Source organism: Neltuma alba, unplaced genomic scaffold, assembly GCF_004799145.2.
Source record: "Neltuma alba isolate B1F8T4 unplaced genomic scaffold, ASM479914v2 tig00000805_pilon, whole genome shotgun sequence".
NCBI classification, from domain to species: domain Eukaryota; kingdom Viridiplantae; phylum Streptophyta; class Magnoliopsida; order Fabales; family Fabaceae; genus Neltuma; species Neltuma alba.
This window is the reverse complement of record NW_021632199.1, coordinates 17458-41357: the sequence shown is the minus strand read 5'-3', so window position 1 is coordinate 41357 and position 23900 is coordinate 17458. Positions and strand designations below refer to the sequence as shown.

General features: G+C 34.0%; 1 protein-coding gene across 1 annotated transcript; it reads left to right on the top strand.

The window, feature by feature from the left end:
• Positions 1 to 5401: 5401 nt before the first annotated feature.
• On the top strand, positions 5402 to 6100 carry LOC114746214 (transcription elongation factor TFIIS-like). The gene is made up of 3 exons (XM_028934438.1): positions 5402 to 5494; positions 5588 to 5719; positions 5819 to 6100. Exons 1-3 carry the CDS (start codon positions 5402 to 5404, stop codon positions 6098 to 6100), a joined length of 507 nt encoding a protein of 168 aa, XP_028790271.1.
• Positions 6101 to 23900: the final 17800 nt, after the last annotated feature.

The following is a 23900-nucleotide window of genomic DNA, read 5'->3' as shown; positions in this document are numbered from 1 at the left end:
TTGAATTGGTGGAAGAATAATTAAGATGCTAATTCTTTCAAGGATAGCAACTAATATTCTTAGCATTTTAATTACTACAGTAGCCAGTAAATGTTCCTTTACCATCAGTTTACATGTCTTAACAAAGTATAGAAATTCTTTTATTCTAACAAATGTTGAGACTCTCATTTGTATTCATAACTGCTGTATAGTTTTACTAAGGGTTGTGAAAACAAAAACCTTGATATTTTTATAACTAAAGAAGAGCCCATTTATAGTAAAGAAAAATTAAATATTGTTCATCTTGATGATGATGATGAAAATAAAGATAATAATCATGCTAATGTTGTTAATATTTAACTGCTTGCTTTTTATCTTTCTATTTTTCCTATTTTATTTGGATTTTGGGTTTTTTTTTTTTGAGTTTGGATAATAGTTTATTTGTGTCCGATGTTTTTTTCTATACATCATTAATTTATTTTAATAATATTATAATTAGAATAAAATTTTTTTCAAAGTTTTCTTTTTTATTTCAAAATAATTAAAAAGAATTTAGATTTAAAAAAAATAAAAGAACCGACCGTTTTAGACTCTAAGCCCATATATCTAAAGACCGAGTTTTAATAATATGATAATTTTAAAATATATCGGCTTTAAAAGACCGGTTCTTTTAGGCCCTAGTCCTTCAAGGGCTAGCCCTTATCAATGGCTATAGATATAGTCTCCATTTTGTCTTTCACACTCCTATATCTAGTCATTTTTCAGTTTTCCAATAGTTTTCATTACAACCATTAGGGATTGGGTCTAGCAGAAGGGGCTAGTCCCTCATAACATAGTGAACCAAGGTTTAAATTCTTCTTAGGAGAGGTATCCATATTTATTGCTCTATAGTGGCTTAAATAGGATTGCCTCCAATAGAAAGATGATTATGCATAGCAAAAAAAAAAAAAAAAAATAGTCTTCATTACAATCTATATATCTCTCATCGCCCTTTTTTTTTTTTTTTTTAATGCTATTGCCTCTCATCTTGTATTAGTTCTTTATGTTGATTTTAAGAACAATTGTTCTCTACAAGTTTTTATTTTTTATTTAGTTTTCGAATACAATTTTTACAACAATTGTCCGAACTTAGTTTCTTTTTTTTTTAATTTATTTTTAAAAATAATTTTATAAAAATTTTCTAAAAACATAAAAATGGAAAAACAGAAACATTCAATATCTAATTTTCCCTATATTTTTTATATTTCCTGTTTTAAAAGATACTATTTAACACGCTGATGCAGTTAGATATTTTCTATTAAAGGATTTGTCATAAATGTTAAATAATTTTAAATATAATATAGGTTGTGAATTTTGTCTAATGTCCTTTTTATCAGTGCTGAAGTATTTTGTCACTTTTTTTCTCGGAAATACTATGTAATTAGAAATTGCATAACTCTATTCTTATAAGATGTGCTTGTATGTTTTTATAATTAATTAGATAAAATGCAATATTATTATTTAGGGCTATTATAATTTAACTAATGTTTTCTTACTTTAATAATAGCATTTAAATTCATTTTCATATCGATATACTACTATTTATTAGCATATCTAAACCTTCAGCTAAAAAGAAAACTATTCAATAACTTTTTATATAATCCAAATACCAGTCCGTTTTATATTTAAAATACCATACGTAAATAATAAACATTTTAAATAAATCATAAAAATTTATTTAAATTTCAGCGATGGCGCATTTAGTCTCGAATAATATCTTTAACTCGTTGGATGATTGGTTAACTTATCTTGCTTTTGATATACTTTAATTTTTTTTTGGCCGACTTTTTTATATACTTTAATAAAGTATAAATAAAATTTATCTAATTGAATTGAAAGTTATTAAGAGTTTATAATTAACATTATTTATTTCGTACCTTCTGCTAAATAAGAAGTTGAGTAAGATTCTATTGGATCAAATCCAAATTGAATTGAAAATGATATACCTTCTCGAATAATATGGGACAAAAGGATTGATTAATTAAGAATAATTTCTTGTTCTTATTAACGATCATAACTAGATCAATATGTAAGATAATTTAAAAAGAAATGAAAAGTCAATAATTTAAATATATGAATCAAGATAAATATATAAATCATTGACCCTTTGCCTTAGCATATCTGTTAGATTTAAGGTCTTGATGATAACAAATTAAGGAATCTGTGTTTTAGTAAGTTGATCGATCAAGGGTTCATCGATCACTTGATAGATAAAGTTCTTGTGTTAACAAGAAACTTAGCAGAAATGTTAATCGATAACCTGATAGAAAAATCAAATTTGTATGTGTTGATCGATTATCGTTAACACTGTTTTGTATAGAAGTTTGCAGAAAATTATCGATCAATTGATCGATAATCTAGTGATTGAACAACTGACAGATAATGGGATACAAGTTTTGGTAACTATTTATCGATCACTTGATCGATAAATAAGTTATCAATGAGAAGACAGATAAATGATAAAGCTTCCTACTCTTGTTGTATTTTGTTCTAATCACCATTTATCGATCACTTTATCAATCATAGTTTTATCGATAACATATTCTGTCATTGCATAATATCTCACCTGCTTATCAATATTTTTCTTCTGGTTAAGTATTTTTGAAAATTACTTTATCGATATATTGATCGATCCATTGTTTATCAATCAAATGATCGATCATTACCTTTTCACTGATTTAAACTATTTAAGTCCTTTTTTGATCATTTGATCGATCATCAATTTTTTTCGATAAATTGATGGATAATCCAATCCTCTGAATATTCTGTTTTCACGTAACATGATCGATCAAACATTTCTTGGCATTTAAGAACTGAGTTTCTCGGCTGCATTTTTTTTTATCGATCACTTGATCGATCAAACTTTATTCGATCACTTACTCCATCATCTTAAGATTAGTCTTCTTTATGAACATCTTTGATAAACTTCATTTTATCGATCAAGTTTTCCGTCATCCATTTATCCATAAAGTTTTCGATCAATGTACCTTGAAAATCAAATTCACTCTTGCTTATCTTTATTGATAAATTGAGCGATCTAACACTTTTTAATCAATTATTCGATCAATGATCCAACTCTTTCAATACCAGAAGCTACAATGAGATCTAAGAATCTTCTTAATATTTCTCTTTGAGCTTTTCTCAGCCTTACTGATTAACTTAATACTCTATTTTAAGGGTTTCAAAATTATAGTTGACCTTAGGTCTCTTCTCTACATAATCTTTGTGAAGTCATTCTTTTCATTTATCGATTACTTGTTCGATCATGAGTTAATTCATAACTTGATCGATAAATATACCTATATGTTTCAAAATCTTTTATCTTAATTAATTGATAATATAATCGATAAACCAGTTATCATCATGTCTTCGATCAAAGTTGATCAGTTCATAGTTATATTGGATCTAATGTTTGGTTGATTTGCTTCTATCCTACCATAAGAATGTTACTATCATTTTATCAGTTATCTTCCTGAATTTCATTCTGAAGGAAAAACTTATTAGATTGAAGTATTGTTACAGATTACGAAGAAAGTTCAACGGTTATCCAACGGTTATTCAATAGCCTGTAACCTACCATGTCAGAAGCATTAAATGGCGAATACCATTGCAACTGAGAAAACACGCAACTGAACTCTCTACGGCTAGAAGCTCTTCCGTCTAACAGTTATTAAACCTCCTCAACTATAAAAGGCACAAAGAAGCATTGAATGCGAATTATTGAATACGCGAGCTACCTTCTGCAAGTATCTTACTGTTGCATTCAATACTCTATTTTCATCTTTACTGAGCTTTAGTGTTTCTCATTCATTTACTCTGTGAGAGAGACTAATATATCATCCTTAATCACTTTCTGAGTGAGTGTGGACTCTTGAGTGGGTTTGTAACCTTACAGATAGTAAGAGAGAGTGATTGAGAAGATCAATTGCTGTACTGAGGCACCAAGAGTCCGATTAATCTTGGATCATAGTGAAAATCTAAGAGGTGTTCTGAGGACTGGACGTAAGTCAAGTGGTTGAGACTGAACTAGTATAAATCCGGTGTTTGTGATCTATGGTGAAATCTTTCTAACTCTAAAGTTCTCTGTTTTATTAATATCACTGTTTCAATTTGCTTAAATTTTTTTTATGACTCACCTAATTCATCCCCCTCTTGGGTGAGACTGCCACTAACAATATCAACAATTAAGTTTATTTATAAATAAACTATATGCTTAGATCTTTTCAATCTACTCTAACTCATCATCAATTTTGAAAGTTGATAGCTTTTAGTGAGTTACCTTATATTAAAGATTTTATAAATTTATGAAAAAAGATTTGACATTAAAGATTTGATGTGGGTTACGTGAAATTTCATAATATCTATAATAATGTAATTTTTTTACTCTCTACATAGTTTAAATTTGGATCGTATATTTCTAGTAAAAAAAAATTATACTTTGTATAATTATATCACAAAACATGTTTATCTTTTCGATACTGCTAGTCAATTTTAATTTTTTTAATCTAAAATATACTAATTGTATTTATTCAATTCCTTGATTTATCCAAGGAAAATAAAAAATTATTTATTCAATAATATAACTTATTATTATTATTAATTAATTAGGTAATTTATTTTATTTAAATCATTTATTAGATGTTTGAGTATAATTTAAAAATTATGTACTGCATATTAAAATATTTATCATTCAAATTTATTAATTATTAGTTACGTATTTAAACTTCGAGTTGAAATCAAATTAATTAGTTAAATGCTATATCTAAAAAGATTAAATGCTATCTAAAAAGGTTTGGTTAGTATTTTTTCTATAATGTATTACGAATATTACGAATCCAAAATTTGACCTAAATTCATAAGGCCAACTCAATATGACAATGGAGAGAGCCGGTCAAACATACTTTTTAGTCACGCGCCATCCAACCATCGCAGTTGTCCTTTTATTGGCAAAAAAAAAAAAAAATCACAGCTATCCTTTTAGTCAGAGATACTACGGTCCTTCGGTTTAGAGATACTTCAGTTCCATAGTTTCTGACTCAGTTCATTGCTTTTTCTTGTTCGGTCTCAGAAAGAATTGATCCAATTGTAAGAAGTAGTGAAGAAAGCTGCTAACTCAACAGCCAACGAAGTTGATGAAAATCAATTTCTTGATGCGTTCAAGCTGCTCAAGAATTTTTCTATTGATTATCAAATTCTGATATCAACCTAGGTGGGTAAACATCTAAGAGTTATAACAAAGCATCCCATAAAGAAGATTAGGGATTTTGCTATGGAGGTGGTAGAGATATGGAAAGCCATAATCATCAAGGAAATAAGCAAAATTAAGAAAGAGAAGGTTCATCAGAAGGTTCAGAATGCTTTTGTGATTTAGCCTAAGGCTGTTATGGACATTCCTCAGGCTGAGAAATTTGATAATGATATTGAAACATCAACCTCTGAAGCCAAAACTGTTTCTAATATCAAAAGCTCCAAAACTGTTTTTGCAGAAAACACAAGCAAGGACCAAAAGAAGAAGTAAGTTTTTGAAATACTTAAGGCATCCTTAAACCCTGTTGCTTCTCCAAAACAGAAAAATGTGATTAAATCTGGAGATGCCACGCGAGAAAAAATAAGGGAAATTCTTCAAGAGGCGTTCTTTAGGGTTTCAAGGGAGACTGATGGAGCAATCATGGATAAAGCTAAAGCATGTGACCCTATTAGGGTTTCCGTTGTAGTGGAGTCTGTTGTACTATTTTAAAAGTGGGGTTCATTTTTTGGGCCTCAAAAGATCAAGGATAGGTCCTTGTTATTTATCCTTAAGGATTCTAAGAACCCAGATTTCCAAAGAAAAGTTTTGCTCAAAGAATTGGCTCTGAAACGGCTCATCGACATCAGAAGAGAAGACATAGCTAGTAATAGAAGGAAGAAGGAGAACGAGAAGATCAAAAGAAAAGCTTTGTTCGAGTGTGAGCATGGACAGAAACCAAAAGCCACAACTGATCAGTCCGTGTGTGAAAAGTGGAGGAAAAGAGAGACCACCTTTTACCAGATGCAGACTCCTAGTGTTGATGAACCTATGACCACTTATGTCACGCGTGTTTAATGCAATCACCATTGGCAGTTCTGTTAGTCTAGCTAGTTTATATCTCCAATATAATGTACCCTTTCTTTGGAGGGCTATCGTTATATATACATGTGATTTGTTATTATAAATTTTGAACAGATTATGAAATTATGAATTCTATCAAGCTTGTTTTGTAGATGGACTTGTTTAGTTAGTCTTTTAATACAAATATATGTCCGATTCAAACTATTTGCTGCATATATTTTAAAGTTATGACTTGTATGAGTGTGTATTTGGCTATTTACATATATAGAATATAATATTGCCTTATAATTTTCAAATATCTCTTGGCATAGGAATCAGTTTCGGTGCTCATCCTTTTGATGAGCACGATAAGCTTACCAAATCTAAATCATCCATATCTCATTTGGATGGTCCATATTTGATTTCTTTTTTTATTATTTATTCAAAATAATTATTTTAATATGTGTAGAATCTAAAATAGTGATGATCTCTTAATTATCATTCTTTCAAAAAATAGTTTTTTCTATTTAAAAATAATTAATTAAAAATTTTAAATCTAGGCCATTCAAATCAAATATAAACGGTCTAGATCTGATGGGTTTAAGGTACTCATCAAAGGGATGAGGACCAAAACTCATTCTGCAAAATAAACTTCTTTAGGAAACCTTGGATAGAGGCATCGAATACTAGATTTTTTTGGTAATAATTAATGGTCTGTCACTGTAACCTCGCCACTTACTAACTAACCATAATAGAAAAGACTAAAACTAGTAAACATACCCTATCGTGGTTATTTAGGAATAATCACATCAATAAGAGGCTAACCATGATAGAAAGGCATTCGACCTCAATTAAGTCTATCATAGTTAGAAAAGAAATAACCTATATCAATAATCAACAACATATAGCACATGCACACGCAAACATTGTTAGGAGAGATTAGTCATAGCTAACATAGTTATAAAACAACATGCCCTTAAATGATAAATTATAATAGCAATTCAGGTTTAACTATTTCAGTCGATACTAACAACAACTAAACTTGCAGAAATTGCCATTATCACATTATGGATCCATAATAATTCAATTACATGCAACCTAAGGGCCTTAGGCCCACTACCAGCACTCCAATCCAGTGTCCAAACAAAATAAACCAAAAATAAAAGGTATAATATGTTCATTAAGACAAACGACATAAAAATATAAGAAAGTAAAATAAATCCCAAATAAATGCAATCCTGATGCATAGCAATATACGAAAGTATTACATAAAATAAGATCCAGAAGCTCTACACTATCAGCTACAGCTATTAAGCTTCAGGAGTCTTCCCCGAAGGTCTCGCTACCGTATTGTTTCTTGAAAATGGCAAAGCAACGGGAGTAAGACAGCATCTCAGTAACTAAATCCCTACCTATCATACACCTTAGCATGGGCTAGCAAGGTGTCAGGTAGGATACACAAAGTTAATAATAGTTGATAGGCATTTATTTAACATTTAAACTCACAATAATCATATAAGACAAATATTTCCACCAATCTCATGCAGTTGATACATTTCAAAAGAGATAACATAGTTTTTATTTATTTAAAAGATATAAATATCCATGAATATCCTATATCATATACAATTCGTGAACCCAAATCCATCCTTATATCCTCCTTATTTCCGCCAACTGGACCTATGGGCTAAGTTCTTCCCATTTGACTAGCAACTTTGACAAGCTCACCACATGAGTGATGTGGATCAGCCAAAGACCACAGAGCACTCGGTGGACCATGGGTCCCCAGTCGAAGAACTAGTGGGGTGTTGCAGTCCCTTAAAGAACTAGTGGGACAATAATGGTGGCCAACCATAGAGCTCCATATAGAGGTCAATACCACGTGGCAAGTATACGAATCTCAATAACTTCAATTATCTCCTTCCCTCACCCAAACTAGATGCACAGGGTTCAAAATGACACAAATGCATAATCAACCGAATTTCATAATAACACATTGATGAAGCCCTATCATTAGACTATCAAATAAAACTAAGCTAAATACAATATAGTAGTACTAACCTAGATGCTGATCTCTTGAGGAACCTTTGAATGCCTTAGTAATCTTATCACAAATATCAATTTAACCAAGTATAATGTATGAAGTGTGTATATAACTAGTAACTATATCAAAACCTAAAGTACAACTATCTAAACTCTTTGTAATTTCTGTATTTAATGAATGAAGTGAATGCAATGTATGAATTATTCTTGATGGTCAAATCCACCAATCATCCCAGTTTCTCTCTTGATTGAGTTCAATTTCTTTATTAGACTCGGTTTGTGAAGACCTTCTACAAATAATGAAATCAATGAACTAGAACCCTAGCTCATCAAAATCACTTAATGCCTAATATGTATTATGCTCTGCAAGAGGTATTTTACTCTCTTAATTAACAATGTTAGCACCCTAACTGGTCAATCAAGAGATTCAAACACTTGAGAAGGAAGAATCAATATAACAGAAGGAAATATCAATTCAATTACTCAATTAAAGTGCAGAATACAATCCAAATCTCAGTCTCCATGTAAAACAACCAGATTACACCTCTTTACAATCACAAATCACAAATCTAAACCATAGAAACTACAATCTATGAATGTAGAGAGTGAAGCTAAGATTAAGGTAGAAGAAACTCCCAATTGCAGCTCTAGAAACTCAGATTGGCTTCATTGAACACCAAGAAATGAAGATCTAGCCTCTCATGACTGAAATCACAGCTTCACCAAGCTCTGCAACTTCCATGGCCATAGCAGCATTGATCTAAGGGGAAATGGAGGAGAATAATCGGTGGAAAATGGAAGAATTGAGGTAGAAATGATGAATTGATGGTGGAGAATGGTAGGGCAGTGAAGAGAGACGAAGTAGGAGAGCTCTGGACGAAGGAAATAAAGTAGAAAAATAGGGAAAATTGCTCAATGACGAACTGGCATGCGTTCTAAAATTAAATCTTAAGATTTCACATATTAATCGCGACTAATTAATATGTTGGTCGTGACTAACCTAAAAATGACACCGTACGAATAAGTGGCAGTGTTTCCCTCAGAAAGAATATTAGTCATGGTAAAAACCATATTTGGTTACGACAATATAGGTAGAACTAGGTTCCCTTGATCTTCTTAAACCGTTGATGACCTGTAACATCAATTTAAGTCATAGTCATCTATTCTATTGTATGTGGGATACTTACGAGTCAATAAATGAAGTAAACTCAGGAATTAACATATAAAATCACATACTTAACCGTTATACCCCTTATGCACAATAACCTCTATCTTAACCCAAATTACACAATTAAAGACCACAAAAGCATTAGTTTGGACTGGGAAACATATAATAAAATATGAGACTTATCAACTCCCCCACACTTAGCTTTTACACTCCTGGGCAAAACACTTAATGCAAAACAAGAGGTAGGACTAAATGTACCATGCAAGCATCAAGAATCATATTTGGCAATCACAATTCCATACTCACATCAAATCCATGCTCATGTCATATGCTAAAAGAACTAGGCAAATGGTGCAAAGACTAACCCAAATGAATGCTCAAGAAACCTCCCAAGTATAAATGTTTCACTCCAAACTCTCAAGGGTTAATTTCACTCAACATCCACTTAACTTTGCTCTACCATATGCTTGTAGTGGTTCTAAGCTCTCCACCAGTAGTAGCAATGACATAAAAGATCAATAGGACTTTTATTAGGTTGTAATGTTGAAAAGGCAAATGAATGAAGGGTTAAATGCATGGATGTAATGGAAGGGAGATAAGGAAAATCAAAAACAGAATAAACCAAATACTTGTATACAATTAAATGCATAAGAGTTGATAAATCCCTATTTTAATATATTATTTAATGTCTTTTTGGGGATATTTATCAATTAAAGTGGGATAAATTGCATTGATTGTAGGTATTTTGAATCAAATACTGATTGCATGAAATTAGAGATTTAATAAGAGATCTTATCATATTTTTATCTCTTTTTAAATAATTGATTTTGGATTTGGTGATAGTATCTCAATTTATCTTTTGCAAGCTTTAAAAATAAGGAAATAAAGATAATGGGAAAGCTGAAAGGAAGGAAATAAGAAAAAAAAAAAAAGGAAAATTGGAGACACAGTTTGGATGGCATCAGATTATGATATTATCTATATTTTTATGGATTCAAAAAGAGGACATAGAAATTATCCTTGCTCCTTCAAATTTGATTCGGATATATCTCCCCTCCTTTACGTAATATCACTCAGTCGCCTCCCTCAATTCCTATATGTATACCGCCCCCCTTTAACAATCAGGAGAGACACCACACTCATACGCCACTATCATGACCTCTTCATATCCATACCCCCACGCCACATACCCATATACCCATGCGCACCACCAAACCGCACGCATCCTCTTTCTTTCCATCAAGACCCAGGCCGCACACACAAGAAGTTCATATCCTTTCCTCAACATCACAAACCACACACCATCATTATTCCCCCGATTTCCATCCAACCTCTGCAGCCTCATGGACTCTTATTGCTTCAAATATATTGTGGATTTTTCTAGAATCATGAGAGGCTAATTCTATTGTGCTTCTTGGAGATGGAGGAGTAGCTTGAGCTTGGAGCTTCAACTAGGGGAGTATTTAGTTTTCTAATTAATTTTCTTCTGGACTTCATTAGATTTTTCCTGTGCTAGGAATGTTTTCATTTGATTTGGAGACTGAGATTATGCGTTATAATTTCTGTTAATTGGATTTTTGCAGTTTAATTTGGGTTGTATTACTTGGGATTTGAATTTATATATATTTCCTTTGCAATCATTAAAATTATCTTATCTGGCGTGTTGTTAGATTTTATAATTGCAATATATTGCAATTGAGTGTCTCCGTGAGCATTCTTTGAGAGGGAAACAAGTTTATTAACTCAATTTAAATTGCACATCAAGTGGTTTTTAAAAGTAACTTAATAACTTGATTACTATCTAGCGTTTAGGGTAGTTAAGTGTTGAGTTTACTTGACCCAAACCGTATTTGGGGTTGCTTTTCTTAACTTGGTGTATTATTTTACTCCCATATCTTTTATTAAGCAAGGATAGCTACATTCCCTTTTCAAGAAGCATTCTTATTACTAATTTTCTAAAATTCAAATTTACATTTTTCATTCTTTCTTTATTAAAAATACCCAAAAAAATAGTTTAGATTTATTTCTTATTTTTATAATTAGTTTTATTAATTGAAAAATCCTTTTTCAACCCCCCTTTTTATTCTTTGTCACTTAGTTAACTTAGGAATTAATAAAAGGCTCCTCAAGAGACACAACCCGAGTTGTGTTTTACTGCATAATTTGGTTTTATTTTTGATTTAACCTAAGGCGACTAACAAGGTTCAAATCAAGTGGCGCCGTTGTCGGGGAAGGATGAATGTGACATCAGCCACCTCATTGGCCATCTCCAAATACTTGACGTTCCTATTAATGATCTGAAGTTAAAAAAGATGTAGGAGCACCATCATTGGCCGTTGGTGAGTCAGTTTGGGTCCAGTTCTCTAAATTTGAGACCCCAGACCATGAGACAAAAGCAAGATGGATCGGACCTGCAATAAACCAAATGAAGGGTTAAATGCATGGATGTAATGGAAGGGAGATAAGGAGAATCAAAAACAGAATAAACCAAATACTTGTATACAATTAAATGCATAAGAGTATAGAAGACAACTCCATGAAGCTCACTTATTCCAATAATATATATTTTTCTATTCTCTTTTCTTTTTTTTGTATATATTTTTCTTTTCTTACTTTTTTTTTCTTTTCCATTCTTTTTCCCCCTTCTTTTCAGGGAATTTCGTCATGGCTAAAAGGTTACTTTGCCGCGACTAAATCTCACAGAATAGCCATTTTCTTCTTTCAATTGATGTAAGAGGTTGTCTAACTCAAGAAAAGATATGGATACAATACAATTAAGTTCATTCCTATGTAAAAAAAGTGAAGAAATGAAAATGATGGGCTCAAAGGGTTAAACAAAGGATTAGCTTTTTAAGGTTGGCTTTTTGGTGGAACTAGCTTTTTAAATGAATGCTTATATTATCTCAATCATGTCAATGCAAATACAACCTCAAGCAAGAACCAAGACAAGTTCTAGAGAACAATAGACTAATTGGATGAGACACACATAATGAAATGAAAGATAGGCTCAAATCCTTCTAACTAGGCTTCTTGTTCCTATCACACTCATCAAGCCTAGTATATACACCACTCTTAGAACATAATGCATATGACATTCACAATTCATTTCAACAAGTAGGGAATCACAATCAACCAAAATGCAATTGAGATACAAGACATGCCAATTCAATCCAAAAGTAGATAAAATTTTGAAAAATAGACCCCCAAAATGAGTCCCTTTTGCAAAAAGAGAGTTTGAAAACTAAACCTAAACAAAATAAACATAGCACAAAACAAAACAAACAAAGCACTAAATGCTCCCCCACACTTAAACCTTGCATTGTCCTTAATACAACCCAAAATAAGACTCAACAGTATGATTAGAACTACAAAGAATAAGGTGGAAAGATAAAACGTCACACAAACTTTAAAAACTACCCTTTTCCTACTGGCATATCTCTCCCCCACACTTGTTTAACAACACATTACAGTGAATTCAATGTAGATAACTAAGAATAAGGAAAAGGAGAGATACAATCTTAATCATGAAGGCTTGCAACTAGTGTGCTAGAGGCGGAGGCTATTAGCTCTGGAGTGAAAATGCTTGCCAAAGCCATCCTTCACTTTGTATTTTCTATTTGAAAGCTTTGAGACTACCTCTAAAGGTCCTATCCAAGTGTCTTTGAAGTCTTCATGAGGTGTGGAGTAGCTAGGAACATAAGCCATTACATAGTCACCAACGTTATACTCCTCTTTATCGACTTGGAGAGCTCCTTTGGCAAGTGTCTTAGGATCCAATATCAAAGCATGTAGTGGAAGAAGCGGACTCATCACTTGTTCAGCTATAGGGTCTAATGATGTCTCTTCTTTTGATGATGGATGATGAATCTCACACAAGACCTTGACAGGTTACCCTATCTCCCTCAATGCTTTGATCAAATTCAATGGCTTCTTAGGTTGATACCTCACAGCTCCAATATACCCTGCAAAATCATCACAAGAAACATCTTTCTCTAACACTTTGGGTTTAGTGGGAGGTTTAACAAGCATAGTATTGTCACATGAAATAGTACATGGAGTGGAAGAAGTGTAATCCAATGAACAAGCATTAGAACACAATAAATCACTATCATGGGAGGGGAAATAGAAGAAGGGGTAGAATGGGGGTGATGGACCATGAGTGTATTAGAAGATTCAACAACCTTATGAGAAGCTCTATCATTATTAACATGCAAATGATCCTTAATTTCATCAATAAAGTACACATCATGCAAAGAATAATCTTCATTAGATTGCTTCATACTCTCATACATGTTGAAATGCACAAAATACCTACACTCATAGTGATAGAACCTCCCTTCATTTTAATTTCAATATTAGCGGTTCTCATGAAAGGTCTACCTAGGATTAATGCACCTTCATTCATGCTTTCCTTCGACATAATAGAAATCTGCAGGAATAAGCAAATCCTTAACCTTTACTAACACATCCTCAAGCACTCTATGTGGATATCTAATAGTGTCGTCTGCTAATTGCAACATAACACTAGTGGGCTTAAGAGTAGTGATACCTAGGAACTCATAGACTGACTTGGGTATCATATTAATAGCAGCTCCTAGGTCTAGTAAGGCTTTCAGAATAGTGGTCCTTCACATGGTGCAAGGTATAGTGAAACTCCCCGGGTCTTGACACTTAACCTATAGTTGGGGCTTAAAAAGTGCACTAACATTAGAAGGTACTTGGACCATCTCATTAGGCTTGAACTTCTTTTTATATTTACACATATCCCTCAAAATTTTAGCATATTTAGGTTGAGAGGCCAACTCAAGTAAAGGTACATTAACTTCCAATTTGCTAAACAGCTCAAACAAGTCATCATCTTTCTTTTTAGAACTAGCTTTTTTCATGCCTTGAAGTTAAGAATGTGGAAAGGGAAGTTCTTGAAGATTTACCTCATTACCTTTTTTGTAAGAGGTTTCTTGAGTGTGAGGTTGAATTCCCTTAGCAGCTCCAACATCCTCTTTATCATTCACAAGTGTAGTGGCCTTCTTCTTTAAGGTGCTCTTCTCTTTCATACTTTTAGATAAAGGTATAGCTATAGGGGTTGGCTCCTTGAGTTGTAAACTTTTATCAAAATCAACTCCTACATCTTCATCTTCACTTTCCTCATCTTTCTTCCCAACTAGCTTGTCACTTCTCAAGCTTATGGCATTTAGGCTCTTGGGATTAATTACAGTGTTGGATAGCAAATTTCCTTTCCTAGCATCTTCTTTGCTTTTAGAACTTACTATTTGAGTAAAATAGGCTTGGAGATTGTTGTTTTTGACCTTAAGTTGCTCCACTTTGTCACATAGCTTGCTCATCATCTTCAATAAAGTGCCCTCTCCATTTGGTTCTTGAATTGGGATCTCTCTTGTTGTAGATGGTCCTACATAATTTCCCATAAAGGCATTCCCAAACTGTCCTTGAGAATTTCCAGCACCTCTATACATATTTTCCTTGCCTAGACCACCTTGAAATCCTCTATTATCATTGCCACTCCACTTAGGTGTAAAGTCTCCTCTCCAACCATTATTGTAAGTGTTTTGAGAGAATTGGTTAGGTCTTTGGAAGTTCATGACAGCTACATCTCTTGACTCAATCATGGAGGGACAATTAAGAGTAGTGTGCATAGGACTAATACACACATCACAAGTGGTAGGAATAAGAGCTTAAGTCATAAGGGTAGAGTGTAGAGCTTTAACTTGGTGGCTTTGTTGAGTTTGCATGGCCTTTTGCATGCAGACCATTTGATCACTTAGAATGGCCAACTTATTAAGAATTTTGTCAGTTTGCCAAGCCCATATTCTATGTACTTGAGCAGTATCTCTAACTCTAAATTGTTGATTATTTACAGCTATCTTCTCTAACAAATCCCAAGCACCTTAAAAAGTCAAATCAATTAAAGAACCACCACTAGCAGCACCAATGGTAGACTTTTGATGATCTAGCAATCCATCATAGAAATATTGAACCAAATGTTGTTGGGAAATCTGGTGATGTGGGCATTTGGCAATGAGGACTATGAATCTTGTCCAATACTTATACAAGCTTTCTCTAATCCCTTGTTGCACACTGTAGATTCTTTCCTCATTCTAGCTGTCCTTAAAGCTAGAAAATACTTTTCCAAGAATTGCTTCTTTAATTGCTCCCATGAAAGTGTTGCAAAATGTTGAGGCAACATGTGCAGCCATTCCTTAGCCTTGCCTTCCACAGAAAACAAGAAGGCTTCACTCAATACATCATCAAGGTGGCCTCCAGGAGGCTTCATGGATGAGCATATCATGTGAAGGTTTTAGAGATGCTTATATGGATCCTCTCCTGCATTGCCATGGAATTTAGGTAAGGCACTTATCAAAGCTCCTTTTAATTCAAAATTAGCATTAAAATTGTAGAAGCCATAAGGATTATAGTCAACATTAGAAGAATTCATTTCTCTCATGCTTCTATGCCTAACATTAGCTCTATTGTTTTCAGCTTGTTGCTCTTATACATTATTCATATTAGGCCTTTCTTCCTCTCTATGAACTTCATTAACCCTAGGTGGCTCATTATCCTTAGACATATTATTCTGATCCATGATAAAATGATAATCTATGTAATTGCCAAGTGAAGAATCAGATTTAGAAAACTCAGATGAATCACAAGAATATTTAGAATGTAGTGAAAATGGGGGTGTAAAAGGTTTAGGATGTTCAAAATGTAAACAACTAGTACCCTCAAGTAATATTTCTTTCCTATGTACTCTCAAAGTCTTATTTATTTCAGTGTCCAGTGGCAAAAGTGTTTCTTTTCCAGATCGAGTCATACAACACTTAGGCTACTTCAAGAAATTAAGCACCCAAAACAATTCAATCTTCAAGAATCAAGAAATTGAATCAATCAATCAAAGAATCAATGAATTCAGGTCAATAGCACCTTAAGATACTCCAGAGAATGGAAAAAGGTTGAAAGAATGCTATGAAAGATAGTTCAGAACAGTCCTTAAAAGTATCTATAAAATGGCACTTCATCGCAGCTACAGGTAGTTGATAAAACCTAATTTTTATATGGTTTTCTTAAGTGTTTTCTAATGTTTTGCAATAATTTTACCCTCATTATACATGCATTTATATATATTTGATTACATTGAGTCATGCATTGTATTTTGCTGTTTAAGGGGTAAAAAGGGTCATTTTTTTCTTCTAAATTTTAATTGCCTTGATCTATAATCAGTTGGTCTTTACAAAGCTCTTTGTTGTGATTTTCAGGCAATTGGAGAAGGACCCAAGAATCATGATGGAGCATGGATGGAGCCAAAATGTTACAAGGACCAAAACACAAAAGTTGGGAGTGTTCTGCCTCCCCAGGTTGCGACATGGACACCTTAGGTCACGACTTGGATGCCTCTTAGTGAAATTATGTGTTTTGGACCCAAGTCGACATGGAACTTATCAAGTCGCGACCTGACCCCCCCAAGTCGCAACCTTGCATTCCTGGGGTCGCGACCTGAGTGCGTTAAGTGAAGCTGTGCATTTTGGAATAGGTTTCTAAGCTTCTATACCTAAGAGGGTCAGCCACCACAAAAAGATACTCTTCTAGTCTGCAGATTTGCATAAGATTGAGCCACCATAATTTCCTCTCAAGTCTTCATTGATCCTATACCCAAAACTTTCATTTTTCTTCATCTCTTTATCACTTTCTGAAATTTTGGACCGATCAAACCATTCCAACACCCTTCTTATCCATTTTTCCAACTTTATTTTTAGCTTCAACCATGGCTGTTCATTCCTGGAGCGATTGTGATTGGTTTAAAGGCATGAGAGGCTAAACCCCTTAGCCTCTTGGTGATGGAGAACGAAGCTTGAGCTCAATAATCTAGTTAGGGATTTTTTTTTCTATAGTCTAAACCTTTGTTTAATGCTGTGTTGAATATTTCTAGATTTAGGAACTTTCTGCACTTCTATCAAACTTGGTTTATGATTGTAAATCTAGTGTTTAGACTATTATATTGTATTTGGATTGGATGATGTTAATGTTGATTAATCTATATAATATTTCAGTTTGAATCCTTGTGTTCAGCTTGATTTTCAGTGATTATTGTGATTAATCTACATACTTGGTATTCTGTGTTTGTCGATTGGCATTTAGAGGACATTTGCATTATCCATTCATCTACACTCTAATTAGTTTTCAGTAGTGTCTTAAGAGCTGTTAATTAACTTTGATTAAAGCGAGTTTTCATTAATTAAGACACTGGATCCAAGTGATTACTTAGGGTTTTCTTCAGACTTAGAGGTTTTCCAAAACTCCCAATGATTCTAAAGAGCAGTGATAGCTGAGTTTTCATCATCAAGAGACTGTTTAACCATAATTTCCTTTTAATCCAAAATATTTCTTCATTCATTTAAAATACCAAAAATAATTAACTTTCTGCACTTTACATTTGTTGCAGCACTTTTAAAACAACTAAAATCCCCTTTTTACAATGTTTTTGAAAACCAATTTAGACTAGGATTTCCAATAACAAGCTTCTCGAGAAGAACGACTGGTTGCATCCTATACTGTATTATATCTGGTGCAACTCTCTTTCTTGACGATTCAGAAGGCGACAGTCCGGCCATTGATCAATGGCACCATTGCTGGGGAGCCATTTAATTGGTTGCCTAGTAATTGGTTTTTCTCACCATTATGATTTGGGTCAATTCTCGTAGAGTTCTAGTTTTTGAACTTAAATATTGCATTTCATAGCATCAAAAATTTTGAGAAATAGAACCAAATATCTTGTTTTTCTATACATTTACATTTGCATTCTTGCATAGCATTTTGCATTTTATTCTAGCTTGATCCTAAGTGTTTTAGCCAATTGCTTGAAATTTTGAACTCTATGCTTAGTTGTTCAGCATTTGGTTTAAGTACTTAGTGATTTTTTTTCCAAATATTTTGCGAATATAGCTCTTTGTGACTTTGTGTCGTGACCTCATATATTTGGAGTCGTGACCTAAGTGATTGAGTCGCGACCTAACTTATGGCTTGTTGCGACCTCAACCCTCTATTATCCAGTGTTGCTCTCAGTCTGTTTAAGTCACGACCTGTGAAACGTCCTACCTTTAACCCCTTAGAGTATGCATTCGCAAGAGTTATGGTTCAAGCAGATCACGACACAAGCCCGTGGATTTAATATTTCAACATAATTACTCGGGTTACTATTTACTGTTTAACTTTCAGATTACAGGCCCAGCTTCAAAAATTCATAACTAATTCCATAAAAATCGTATCGAGGCGTTCTAAAATTCTATGGAAAGCTCCTTTAATTATCTTTAAGGAAAAAAATATCAAAATGGACTTATCCTTGCCCAATTCATACAGTTTAATCAATAAATATTACTGTTCATTTCATAAAATCTGGAACTTCCAGATTCTGTGGGTCAAATTTGGAAATTTGTATCTCCTTGTGTACACATACAATTGAGATGATCTATATTTCATGTTAAAGCTTGGGATGTGTACTATGAGTCTACCAAATTTTGTGACTTAACTCATTTGTTTGATAGGTCAAACTGGAGCTACAAACTCACTGCTCCAGGACCTATGTTTTATCCTTTAACATCTCTTTACTTTAATTCTTTTTATTTATTTAGCATATGTACCATGGGCTTACTCTTTCCCATTCATGATCATACACTTTCATTCATGCCATAACTATTATAATTAATTACATGGCATCATTGGCATCCATAACATAAATTACATAATAGGAGAATTACACATTGAATAATAATATCATTCATTAACATGAATAATTCTCCACTTTCTTCTCCTTGCTTCTCATGCCATTATTGCCCATCATTGATTGACCTAAATGGTTGGTTAGGGAAGGGGTGAGATTCAAGGGAATCTCAGTAGCAAACAATACCATATTAATCATGCTAGATGGATGTTAATGCACTACACATAACTTGTTTATTCTCTTGTTAATTAGTGACATATTAGCATGCTCAAAGCTAACTTCTTGATGCATGGCCATGGAGACATAATCTAGTCATCATAAATAGCAATTACAGCAGCTAAAAAATGTCACATTAACATTCAAATAAGATGTACACAGCAACACACAAGCATACAACATCAAGCAATGACAATAGGTAAGTTCACTGCTTTGCACCTCAAGCTTTTCTCTTACTTTTCCTTAGATTCAAGAAAATCAAATCTGAAAATTTTGCTTCACGGGTACTGTTCACGCAGAAATTCCAAAATTTTTACTCAACTTTGAAAATTCATAATTAATTCTAGAAAAATCAAAACTCAGTGATTCCAAGTCTCACTAAAATCTCCTTAAATTCTGCTTAAATGAAAAATAGTTTTAGGAACCAATTCTATTCTAAACAGTACCAGAATTGTACAGAATTTGCCACTCTTCCAAAGGTTAAACACAGTTTCCATATTTCAAACCCTAACTTTGAAAAATCACCATAAATCGTACATATATCCAAATAAAGTGTTCTACCCATGGATTTAAAGCTTACAGAGCGTACTTTAATCATGCCAAATTTCAAAATCAGATACAAAGAGTAACTTATTTGAAATAGGCATCAAGTCAGATGCTACAACCATCACATATCTTGATCTTGAAGCTTGAATTTTGGGTGGCTAATAGAAAGAGTAAGGGCAATTTTGGAACTTTAAGTTGACTTTTACATCATCATTGCATCATCCTCTTGCATCATCCTTACCTCATTCTTCTAGAAGATGCCAAGTGTCACAAATATGGTGGAGGAGAAGAGAGATTAGATCCTAGCCATTAGATCAAAACTTGTTCCCTAAGTTTCCTCTTACTTTACTTGACCCATGTTTCTCTGACTTTCTTTATGGCCTTCTGGAGCTCAGAAAATTCTTCTATCTACTCTATAAATTCTCTTTAATTCTAGAGAATATCTATGAATTTTCTTAGGCCATAACACTTCCTTTAAGCCTTGCATAAAATTCATTTACTAAAATACCCTTTTATCGGCAAAATCGGCTTTTTAATTTATTGAAGCCATTCCACTAGCCTTTTGGTTATGGGACTAATTTTATAAATTAGTACAATCTTTCAACCATTTAATCTCATTTTTGTGTACATTTTTTAGGTCTCTTGCTATTTTAAATAATTACCTCGAACCATGTACTTTTTACTAGCCATAACCTTATAAATTCCATTTAAGCTGCCTCAGGGGTATTTTCGTCTTTTCTTTTCACAGAAGAGCCTTAGAATATTATTTTCTATTTTTTGGGATTTTCTTGGAATTCTCTGCGTACTCTTCCATTTTTACCCCTGTTGGTCATAACTTCTGAATTTACGGTTTAATCCCTGCTTGGACTTAACTTCATACAGTCCTCTCTTTGAGGTTTCTAACTTGACCCTTGGCCTGTTTTTACTCTCTTTTCTCTTTCTAGGCCCTTAAGACTTTACTGGAGCCTCTAGCCTTGATTATACTTTAGCCTCTTAAAACTTTTTACTTTGCAGTTTAGTTCCTAAAACTGCTTTGACTTTGTTTCTTATCTTTGGGACTTCTGCTCAAAAAGGGTCTAGTAGCTTATCCAATTCAGGCTATTTCTCATACTTTTAGGCTCAAAAGTTGGGATGTTACAACCTGGATTTTGGCAAGTCGTGAGCTCAACTCCCTCTTCTTTCAGGGTTGCTTTCTGTTCATTGAAGTCGCGACCTGGTTCACCCAAGTCGTGACCTGATCTGGTTTTCCACTAAAATTTTTCCTGAGTGTGCAGACTTACTCTTTTTGCATAACTTTGCTTTCTACATGTACTTTGAGAGTGTATAGCACTTCATACACCTCAAACTCACTGAGCATTATTTGAAATCATTGAGTTTGCCTTCATTTTGAACTACACACTTGGTAAATACACGGTTTTGAACCTACCTCTTTCTTGAACTTTATCTGTGCTTGAATTCTTGAGTAATTATACATGCCTAGAGCATGTAGAGGCAGGAGAGGTAGACATACAGGATCTCATAGTCTGCTTATTTTACGAGACCTACCCTAGTCATCTAGTGAGAGTGAGGAAGTAGAAGAAGAATTTATGGCTGAAGTACCTCCTCATGGTCCAAACACTGGGAATGGGAATAGTAACCATAATAGACCTGATAATAGTGATAATGAGGGGCAAGAAGAAAATAATGGCCAGAATAGGATTAATGAACAACCTAGGGGTAGAATCATTAAGGAACTAACTTAATCTTATGGGAACTTTGAACCTATACCTCGTGCTTTTCCTACTTTCAATGCTGATTTTGAAATTAAAGGTCAATTGATTCACTCACTACCTAAGTTCCATGGTCTTACAGGAGAAAACCTATACTTGCACCTCCGGACTCTTTATATGCAGTGCTTGTCCATGAAGCCAGTAAGAGCCAGTATTGATGACGTTATGTGGAAGGTTTTTCACTTATCTTTGGAAGGAAAAGCTAAAAAATGGCACATGAACCTGCCACTCTATGTGGACAATGCCTATGAGTCATGGACCAATTTGAAGAAAGCATTCTTGGATAAATACTTCCCCTCTATAAAGATTTCAATCGCCCATAAGGAAATTTCAGCAGCTAAACAAGAGCCATTTGAGACATTCTTTGAATTTTGGAGCAGATTTCAAGAGATGCTACTCGGTACCCCAACCATCAGATTCTTGAGGAGCATTTGGTACAATATTTCTACAATAGGTTGTCAACATGTGATGCACAAGTTTTGGATGCCATTGCAAATGAGTCTGTGGAAAATATGGAACCAAGGGCTGCATGGGAGTTAATAAGGACCTTTACTCTTAATAGACAACATGTGAGCTCAAGAGATTCAAGAGACCCAAAATCTGAAAGAGACCCCCTCTTGGTAAAGCTAGTCCAAGACATGTCTAAACTTGAAAATATGGTTGAAAGCCTTTGCTCCAACAAAACTCACTATGTTGCCCTAATAGCTACAAGTTGTGAAGTTTGTCATTCACAGATGCATACTACCTTAAATTGCCCTGGGCTAGTTGAAGAAGTGAATGCCATGTACCAAGGAAGAGAGGGGTAATATCTGAAAAGGGAACCCTGCTCAAACACCTATAACCCCGGTTAGAGAGATCATCCAAACTTCAAATGGGATGGGGAGCAAACAGACCAAACCAGTTCCAAGGTAATCAGTTCCACAATCCTGGGGCCTCATCAAGCACATTTCAAGATCCTTCAAGAGCAGTGGTGACAACTCTACAACAGACTATGGTATCTTAACCATCGCCAAGAGGAGATGACACTTCTCAACTTTTAAAGAGCATGGCTACTCAGATGACAAACATAGAGGGGTGAATGAAGGAAAGTGATGACAAGTTCGTCTCCATAACCACCATCTTGTAAGGGATGCAGAAAGATAACTCAGATATTCATAAGAAACTGGAGGAGCTCACTTTAAAGAACACTGATATCACCAGTCATTTGATCCAATTGTCTAATGCGATCAATGACATACAAGTTAAAAGTGGAGGCAGTATTCCCTCCAACACAGTGATCAATCCAAAGGGCCTCAACACCATAACTCTAAGAAGCGGTAAAAAGGTTCACTTTGAAAGTGAAAAGGTAGACAAAGATGATTCTGCACAAGGGGTAGAGAGTCCCCCACTTTCCCCGATGAGGCTTCGCAAGTCTGAGAGCTCCAAAGAAGAAGAGCTCATGATGAAGGCCAGAGCACACACTGAACCAAAAGAGAAGTCAACTCAAGTACTAGAAGAAGCATCTCAAGAAGCTGTGCCAGAAGATGAGAGCACTGTAGAGAGCTTGACTCACAAGGCAAGCAAAAGGAGGACAGGCTAGAGACCAACAACCAAAGAGCCTCTAAGCTAGTAGGTAAGGAGGTATGTGCTAAAAACCTTCCTTTTCCTAAAGCCTATTTCTCTGGCAAGAAAAAGTTTGATATTGAATTGGCTACTGATGCTTACTCATTGTTTAACAAGCTGGAAATTAATGTGCCAATAGTTCAGTTCTTAAGAGGGAATCCTAAAGACTTTAAATTACTAAAGGAACTATGTAATGACAAGTAAAGGTTTAGGCCCCTTGAGAGAATTTAGGTGAGTGCTAATGTGTCATCCTTATTCAAAGCCGAGCTACCTGTTAGGTGTCAAGATCCTGGATCTTACACAATCCCCTGTACCATAGGAAAGGTTCACATTAAGGGGGCGTTATTAGATTTAGGAGCTGCTATAAATGTCATGCCTTGGTCAGTTTATTTGGCATTAGGGATTAATAGGGTTAGAGACACAAGTGTAGTACTCCAACTGGCAAATCGGTCTATTAGGTATCATAAGGGCATAATCAAGGACATTCTAGTTCAAGTCAAGGACCTAGTATTCCCTGCTGATTTCTATGTTTTAGATATGTCGAATGAACTTACAAATAAGATCACTTTGATTTTAGGAAGACCTTTCCTACAAACCTCTAAGACTATCATAAGCATGAAACACAGTCGTATAACAATGGAGGTAGGGGACCATGTTATAACTTTTAATATGAATGAAGCTATGTGTTATCCTTTTGACAATTCTGCATTCATGGGTTTAAATTGATTTATTTAGCTGCTGAGC

What these genes read in the sequence shown, in the direction of transcription:
- LOC114746214 (XM_028934438.1), top strand. Translation starts at nt 5,402, where the DNA reads ATGGACATTCCTCAGGCTGAGAAATTTGATAATGATATTGAAACATCA. An exon ending in ATATCAAAAGCTCCAAAACT is followed by an intron (nt 5,495 to 5,587) that starts GTTTTTGCAGAA and finishes TCTCCAAAACAG; the next exon opens with AAAAATGTGATTAAATCTGG. An exon ending in AAGCATGTGACCCTATTAGG is followed by an intron (nt 5,720 to 5,818) that starts GTTTCCGTTGTA and finishes TTTATCCTTAAG; the next exon opens with GATTCTAAGAACCCAGATTT.